The sequence below is a fragment of the Juglans regia genome, chromosome 1 (assembly GCF_001411555.2).
Source record: "Juglans regia cultivar Chandler chromosome 1, Walnut 2.0, whole genome shotgun sequence".
NCBI classification, from domain to species: Eukaryota; Viridiplantae; Streptophyta; class Magnoliopsida; order Fagales; family Juglandaceae; genus Juglans; species Juglans regia.
In genome coordinates, this window is record NC_049901.1 from 26,553,752 (window position 1) to 26,563,048 (window position 9,297).

Below are 9,297 nucleotides of genomic sequence, written 5' to 3' on the forward strand. Positions count from 1 at the left end.
CAAATGAAGAGAGAGAGAGAGAGAGGATGTCAAAGCGGCCACATAGTAAAGATGATGATAGTAATAAAAAGGAAGTGACTGGTACAAAGAAATTGATTCTAGACCTTGAAGTTTCCAAAACTTGTTAGTTGGAGTTCAAGATTGATGTGGTCAAAAATATCAATACAAACTAATATTCAATATATGCTTGGTAATTAAATGTAAAGAAAGCTACTGGATGCAGAGAACTATATTTTTTTTTTATAAGATAACAATATATTAATAGTAACAAATAGGCATAGCCCAACTACACAGGAGGTATACAAACAGCATACACCTATTTACATAAAAGATGCAGAGAACTGTATTGCATGAAGAAAGTTCTAATTAGGTAGAAAAATGGTTGGTGCTTAAATGAAATAAATAACTAGACAATGTATGTTCCTCAAATACACTGAAGACTACTTTTTCCTATGCTTTTATGACTACTGCTTAGATAAATAAGTAGGTAAACCTTTGAACTTCCAAAATTTATGAGTTGGGAGAAAATGGAGTGGTTTCTATTTTATTTATCTTTTTGTTCCTTTCTTCTCTCTCGATCGGAAAATGGAATAGTTGGTTAAATAGAAAATCCAAAGGAGGTTCATGGCCAAGGGTAAAGCTCATGTAGCAGCTTGTCGAGCATTTGACAGACTCCTTCTCATTTTATATATTTAACTATGATCATGGTGAGAGTATTATGACATTGCATGGGGGCAGAGTTTAAAGCTTAAAGCCACTAGCGGCTACCGCAACAAGCCAAGAAAAAGAAACCTCAAAATCAAATGAATGGAGGACAGAATTTCTATTTAAATCTACCGTATGCAACCTATTTTAAAAGGCTATCAATAGACAGAGTTTCAGCAAGCTTCAAAACTGAAACTAGTGACTTAAAAACCATATTTTAGAGGCCTAATGACTTTATGAAGGCTACTTTTGAATAAGGTTAGATATGAGCACAAAGCAAATCATAAAACAGATATACATTACATTATATATGTAAGATAAGCTAGACTGCATGCATACTGTGATTATTCAATGCTGAAGCTAATCTTAAAGCATGTAACAAATACCTTTTTAGCGTCGGATATGCTAATGAGGGGTAATTATTTATAAATATGGTTGGTAAATTAAAGTCAAGTTGATATATATTACATTATATATGTGAGATAAGCTAGACTGCATGCATACTGTGATTATTCAATGCTGAAGCTAATCTTTTTTTGATCAGTTAAACGAAAGAAAATTAAATGCTGAAGCTAATCTTAAAGCATAAAATAAATACCTTTAAGTGTTGGATATGTTAATAAGGGGTGATTATTTATAAATATGATTGGTAAATTTGTAAAGTCAAGTTTGTTATATTCTTGAAGCTAAGGAGTGAGGTAAGATGATATAATGATACACCCTTATTAATACAACTTTTTGATAATTCTCTCAAGAACTTTTCAAGTTATGTATGTGTTATAAATTATTGACCCTCTCTTCAGAATCTTCTTTTTAATGTAACTTATATGATATACTATGTTAGAAAGTTTACTCAAAAGTTTTTACGATCTTGCTATGTCGATGCAATGAATATACCATGTTATGATAAGTTATAAGAAAGAAAAGAATAGGAGAAACTGAAAAGAAAGAAACATGAAGTACGAATACATTAAATGATTTTAAATTTGTTTGACTGCATGAAATGTGAGCTGATACCAAAGCTAAAAGGTAGGGCCAATTATCCTGTATGGCCCGCGAGGATCCATTTAAGTGCACCAACATTTTTTGAGTAATGTACAGTATCTTAGACTTGCCTCGACTCGGCCATGCAAGATCCTTGTCATTGTCAACACACACAAATGCGTGTAGGCCACTGAAGAGATCAAATGAAAAAACAATTTTTATATGTATGTAATGTTTTAACAGGATTGTGTTTCTCAAGATAAAAGATATTTATAAGTTTTACCATATGATATAGTCTTTAGGTTATAGTTACCCAAGACACTATTGAAGACAGCACTATAGGGCAAAGAATCTAGAGTATGAGTCTTTACCTAGAAAATACTTTTAAATAAGTACTTGTAGCACATGGAAACTTTATGATCAGTATGCTATTTTCAGAATGATGACCAAGTTAGTAAGATATTTCTCGGATTAAAAATTAAGTTGAATGTTAAAGTTTCTATTTATGAGTGTTACATGGTCTGTTGATTGAGATTATTAATAGAGGTTGCTAGGTGTTTGGTTTACATATTTTTTAATCTTTGCACCAAGGTATGAACAATATTTAGCATCCAATGTCTGATGGGAAGAGGTATTGCAACTGGAAATATCACAGCCTGAACTACACTAAAATTTGGGTGCGCCAAAACAAAATCTGCCCCATCTATGCAAAAAATCTTATTTGTACCAATGCATTAAAAAACTTTATTCTATAAATTTCCATTTCTTCTCTATCTTACCCCAGAGACCAAATAAGGTATCAAAGACTGTACATTCAAATGGAATAAAGTTAAAAGTTACAACTAAGAATTGTAAACATAGTTTATCAGAATTAAGGAAAGAAAAGAAAATACTTCTGGACAACTTTTTTTAATAGGCAATAAAATTTCATTAGAAGGTGCAAAGGCACTGCTTAAGAACACATGATGTATACAAGAGACCTATCAAGTAGAAGGAATGATACAGGAAAATCATGAAAACCATTATAGTCTATATAAATTCTCCAACGGAAGAGATTATTGAAAAAGAACGTTTTCAACTCCGTAAGCATTCGTTCACAGTCCTCAAAATTTCTATCATTCATCCTCCAAACTAATTTAATTTTTGGATTGCACCTAACCCTCTCCCATGAACAAAAAAATCTCCACCATTCTTCTAGGCATGACCAAAGCCAAACCAATCCAATTAAAAAGTCACTCCACAAAGCACTAGTAATCTTGCAGTGTAGTAAAGGATAATCAATGGACTCCCCAATTCTTTTGCATATGATACTTGCCTCACAATAGTGTAAGGAGAAGACACATTATTTCCCTCCAAATACATCATATGAGGTAAGTATGAACCATCTTCCAAATTATTTGTACTTTGTAGGTTGCACCTAACACTCTCCATGAGCAAATATATTCTCCACTACTCTTCTAGGCATGACCAAAGCCAAACCAATCCAATTAAAAAAGTCACTCCACAAAGCACTAGTAATCTTGCAGTGTAGTAAAGGATAATCAACAGACTCCCAATTTCTTTACATATGCAAAACCAATAAATCATAAAATGTATCTTCTCCTTACATTATCCATGGTAAGGATTTTTTTTTTTTATTGGCACCCCCAGGAACAAAGTCTAAACTAATCCCAGGGTGCACAAGCTCAAGGTAAGGAGTTTTCCTCATGTGCACCTTAGGTAATTCAACGAAAAATTCCCCTAGTTCGAGGGTCCCGATAAACTGTTTGCACTCAAGGATTCTAAACTTAGACTTGGAGGGAACATACCACCAACACCAAGGCCCTTATCACTTGCACCAACCACTAGGGGTTCATGGTAGGAAAATTCTCTAGGGAGGCTGTCCACAAAGCAAAAAATGCAGCTCTGAATGAGCCAAATACTTTCTAAGTAAATAAGTTGTTATGGGAATGGTGACATTACAGAAAAGAGTGAACACCGAATATCCCTCTCTTGGACGGGGGCCAAAAATTATTCCCATCAAAACATAAACTCAAGAAAGTCCCACACCATATATCATACTGGGTGCATAAATTTGAAGTGGGTATCCTCGAAACCAACTACTAGTCAATCTAGGACCACAATAGTATTAAGAAAGAACGAAACTTCACCAAAGTTTACATGGATATGTAATAAATGTCTACATTATGATAAAATATACATTACAGCCATTATCACGAAGACAATAATATCAACGATTCAGTGGGAGTAAAAATGACTTTGTAAGCAGTCCAAAAGAAAATTAGAACTCGTTACCGTTTCTCTGAGATTCTCCCCATGCAAATCCTGAAGAATATCCAGGAACCTGTCCAACAGTAGAGCATCATACTCCACCAGCTTGTCATCCTCAGACACCTTCCCAGGTGCCAATAGCCTCAATTGAGCATCAATTGAAGCCAACTTCACCAAGTTCCGAGCCGCCATCTCTCCCCCCCACACCTCTGGTGCTTTGTTTTCGTCCCGCTAACTTTTTTGTTTATGTAGCAGAGAAACTTCTCGATGAAATTTCTACAGTTACTCGTTTAACTTTTATTGGAAGAAACAAACCGAATTCATCAAAACCTGGTCTAAACTAAACACTCGAAAAAATAAATGTAAAAGTGTGGGAGAAAAAGTGAAACCCGTGAGGCCCGGATAAAGAAAATGGTATAGTTACGAGGAAAAATGGGTTCCCTATGATATCTGCACGAGAAAGTGCAAGAAAAAGATACTTTTTTTTCCTCAAATAAAGAGAGACACTGGTCGTGAAAGACACAGATAGGGGCAGTGTGACGTTAAGCAAGAATCTTACGTATGGATCTCCGCCATTAATGGAAAGAGAGGGGAACTGGAAAAGGAAGAGGAGGCATGGCAACCACGTAAGTTCATACGAAAGTGTTACTGTATTTTTTACATGTATAATATAATCTTTAAAATTCATATCCATTAAAACTAGTTATTAAAATTGAGAATTATAAAAAAAAAAATTATTAACATGATAATAAACTAAGAAAAATTATATTTATCATCTTCACATCACACATAATTTTTTATTTTTATTTTTTCCTCTTATAAAATATGTAGTGTATAGATGATGAATAGATTAACTCAATTAATTTAAAAAAATAAAATAAAAATAAATATAATATGTGATGTATGAAGAAGATGAGTAGCAAAACTCATAAACTAATCATTAAGACCGAGAATCATCAAAGAAAAAATAATAACTGATAACATGATAATCAACTAAACAATACGAAGTGTTTTAGAGTTTTATCAATTCTAAAAAATAATTATTAATCCAATAGTGGTAAAAGTAGCAAACTAATGATAGATAAGTAAATTGAAACGTGATTTTTAAACAAGTTATATCAAGATGCATATATACAACTATTGTAAAATTTAGTATTTGTACGTTAGGTGCAGGCATGTATGTGTTTCACACACGATGAAACTATTAAGAAAATAGTTAATTTGTTTTAAGGATATGAATTTTTTTCCATAAAATTGATCTTCCCAACTTATTTATATATATATATATATATATATATATATATATATTGCAAGGCATTGTTTGTATATATGAAGACGATTTTTGAAAATTTTTGTTCATAAAATTGATCTTCCTAACTCATATATAGTTTTCTTCATTGCAAGACTCATATCTAGGTCTGTATTTTTTTATATATACGAAGATGATCTTGAAAGTTGAATTTTTTGAACTAAACTAATGAGAATGTAAAATAGAAGGGAACAAGAATAGAACATTAGGTATAAGACCGTATAACTTCCTTTAGTATGCTAACTTTATGATTGGACCACGTTTTTTTGTAGACGTTAAGAAAAATTATTGGATTGTCTTATTTCTAAATAATTCATATCATATGGTGTTATTCATAAAAAAAATCGCACGGGACCAAGTTGTAGTACAAGGAGATGACCAAATTTATCTAAAATTTGCCCAAAAGAAATCTCAGGTTAAACATATAAATTTATTTAAGAGACAATGCAATTTAATTAAAAAAAAAAAACAAGAGGCTAATCATCTAAATGAAAACCTCGGTAATTTTTCCCACCAAACAAAAATTATTTTAAAACCTCAAGAACAAAGAGATAATTTAACCCATCAAACACAAACCCCAAAGACAAACAGGTAATTTTACCCATCACAAACCTCAAGGACAGAAAATAAAATTTTCCCATTAAATACAAAATACTGTGCATGTGTGCGATGCCCCTAGACCCAGATTGGAATTTGGCGGTGACTGAAGCGCTAGGATATGCAATACAAGACTATATACCTCTCGTTCATGACAGTTAACATGCAATCCATCTAGCATAATACTAGCAGTATGCAATAATCGCAGCAGAATAAGTCATTTCATAAAATATTGTACCAGAATAATACTAATATTCCAACTTTATTCATAACCTTAAATCATACTTCATAGGATGGAGTATCAAACTCCTTGTTGCACTTTAACATAACAAGTATTGTCTTCAAAGACATTTTTCTAACAAAGAAATCATTAAGCATCTTTCTAATGTGTACTATCTCCAAGTAAGTCATGACTAATTCCAGTCTCCTCTCCAGGTCGAGTTCGTCCTCTAGAGATCATCAACCTAACTAGCTACTTTCGGTCCTGCTAAAAGTTCTATCATTCCAGAAGGAATGGTAGTAGAAACTACCATAGTGAGATTTCAAAAAATCTCAGCAAGTTAACTGTGACGCCCCAGCCACCGCTTGGGATTTGACGGAAACTAAAGTGTCGAGACATGTAACAAAAGGCTACGTACCCCTTGTACATGACAGTTAAGATACAATGCACCTAATAACAACTAGTAGTATGCAGTATATCACAACGGAAAAGTCTTTTTAGGTCAATAAATAAGACAGATATCATGGTACCAAAGCACATAAATCCCAAAGCAAAAATTTCACAAGAGTCATCAAATACTTAATTTTTCCAAAAGAGACTCCCAAAACGTGGAACCATCACATCAACTGTTATCAAAACATGTCATTCATTAAAAGAGGTCCCATAACATAAGTCTTTTAGTGAGGCCGATCCTACTTGGCCTTGTCCTAATTCAAAATCCTCCTCAGTTGCTCAAAAAGTTGCAACACCTCAATGATGAATCGGTCGGCAATTTCCAACCTTTCTAAAAGCAACGACTCCTAAGAGACCTTGTGTCTCTCCAAAAACTCCTTAGGCATCTTGGGAGCTAGTCTCTTGCGTTTCCCAATTACTATCCTCTTGGGTTCATGTCACAACTTTTACCATTCCGAGTAGGGGAATGGTAGTGTAAGCAAACATGAAATGAATGCATGGACATGAGACTTTACTTACACATTGACTTTTTCAAAAAAAGAAAACACTGTGTACATCATGACTTTCATAATCCTTTCTTTCATAAAATATATTTTCATCATTTTCATACTTGTTTATTTATCATACTTATGGGCTCGAGTTCTTGTTCATATATCATAGCATAACTTTGAACTCAAGGTCTTTCTTGACTTTTAACTTATAAATGTTTACCTCACAGCTCCCTTATGCACTGTTTGTTCTCTGCTAATTACTGCATCAACCATTGGCCACTTTAACCAAGGTGACTACATCTTACTTTTAATCATTCATGTTATGGCAGTTCGCTTTTCGCCTTCAATGTAGGGCACCCACTAGCTTTAGGTGCAACCTCGCTCCGGTATCCTTTTATTTTAGAAACCATTCGAGATCCGTCGACTATAGTTCATCGACTCAGGAGTTTCTACTCTATTTTAGACACTCCTGAGTGGACAGGGAAGTTCCACTAGGACATTTCTCCGTCCTAACCTTTGGGGTTGTGACAAAACTTTTAAAAAACTCATTTTCTTTTTGAAAGATTTTCATAATCTAAATGCATGTGACATGAACTATGAAACTTAGAACTTCCATGGGACACATGCAATGCCGAAGCTTAATTATGATCGTATAACAAACAATCATGCATATCTATGTATATTTCGCGTTATGGTTTGAAAATATTAGAACATGTGACCATGTCTCTTTTTCATAAATTATGAGGCATTTGAATAACAAACAAGAAACAAACATTCAAACTTTACATGTAGTGGCTGAAACATATAAACCCTAGCATGCCCGAGAATTGGTTTTGAATCATTAGAACTTCACTCACATATATTAATACTTCATCCATGGTCATGGTTGAGACCTAAAGTTCTTGAAATATACATTACACCAACTTTTCATGAATTTAGAATCTTCTAATGCATTTAATAAAATCTTATCAATGATCATACATGTGTAGCCAAAACATGCTAGCGAACATACTTATAGAAAGTCAAGTATTTGATGGGCTTAATCTTATAAAAGATTCGGTCATGTAGCAATTATCCATGAACATGTTAAGAATCATGCAATTTGAACCCTAAAGGTGGTTTTTCATTTCATTTTCATGATATGAACTAACAACAATAAACCATTTCAACCATACATTGGATAATCATAAAAGGAAACGATTATATCACATGGAAAAATATCATTATTTCAAGTACTAACATGCAACCAAACAACAAACGAGTTCACATGACATATACATAAAATATCCAAGTACAAGTTAGAAATTTACTTACAAAAATATAGTGTCCAATAAAATAAGCATGCTAAAACATGTAGTGATAAGGACATAAGAATCCATTCTTTCTAAACCCTAAACCATGCATTAGTGGGTGTTGTGCTCTCAACATATTTCCAAGCAATAGTCCCACAATGTTCGGACCTCCCTTCCTCAACTTCGAAGCTTGCATAAAAAAAAAATCCTAGTTCATAAAAACACTAAAGTCGTGGCCTTCTTCCCTCAAAAAATTGTGCTTACAAGCTTAAAGTAATCGTGGCCTTCTTCCCTCAAAAAATTGTGCTTACAAGCTTAAAGTAATGAAGTTAAGTCTATATACATTCCTTTAGAAGAAAACAAAAACCCTAATCTAGTTGAGTGTGTGCATGGGTATGCTCATGTGAAAAAATTCACAAGAACCAAAATTATATTCTTCTTGGTTGTGGGTGTGTGTGTATGAGCATATGTTCATAATGAACTTAGTCAAGTCTGAAACTTGCTTCCTTTGGTCATGTGTGTAGTGCAAGGAAAAAGAGTGTTCTTGCTTCGTACCTTGCGTGACTCCCTTCCTAGAAAGTATCATCTTTCTTTTCTTGCACATAAAATGGTGTCTGAAAGGAGTGAGTGTAGTGTAGTGTGGATGGCGTTAGAATGGAGAGAAAGTGATGGAAAGTGGAGAGAAATGTTGTGGCCGAAAGCTTCAAGAGAAATTCACCAAGTGACTAAAAAACTTTAGGATTTTCAGCTCCTCTCCCTTATCTAGGCATAAGAGGCTTCTTGAACAAACTAAACTTTCTTGCACGGATGCCAAATGGTGCATCACCCTTGAGCCTCTTCTCCTTTCCCATCATTGGATTGTGTTTGGAGCACAAGGGAGCTTTATGGACAAGTGGTGCCTCCCTCTCAAAACATAAATCCTCCATCTCCTAAATGCCCTTCATCTTGTGTCTAGGTTCATCATGGCAAAATGGT

The 9,297-nt window shown here is 33.8% G+C and overlaps 1 protein-coding gene across 1 annotated transcript in view; it reads right to left on the minus strand.

Annotated features, from left to right (window-relative positions):
- LOC108981819 (phosphoenolpyruvate carboxylase 2) overlaps nt 1-4,589 on the minus strand; it is a 31,263-nt gene extending 26,674 nt beyond the window's left edge. Inside the window, exon 1 of the mRNA XM_018953071.2 lies at nt 3,985-4,589. Coding sequence (XP_018808616.1) covers nt 3,985-4,152 — 168 coding nt within the window. The 5' untranslated portion in view covers nt 4,153-4,589. The remainder of the gene's footprint in view (nt 1-3,984) is intronic.
- Nucleotides 4,590-9,297: the final 4,708 nt, after the last annotated feature.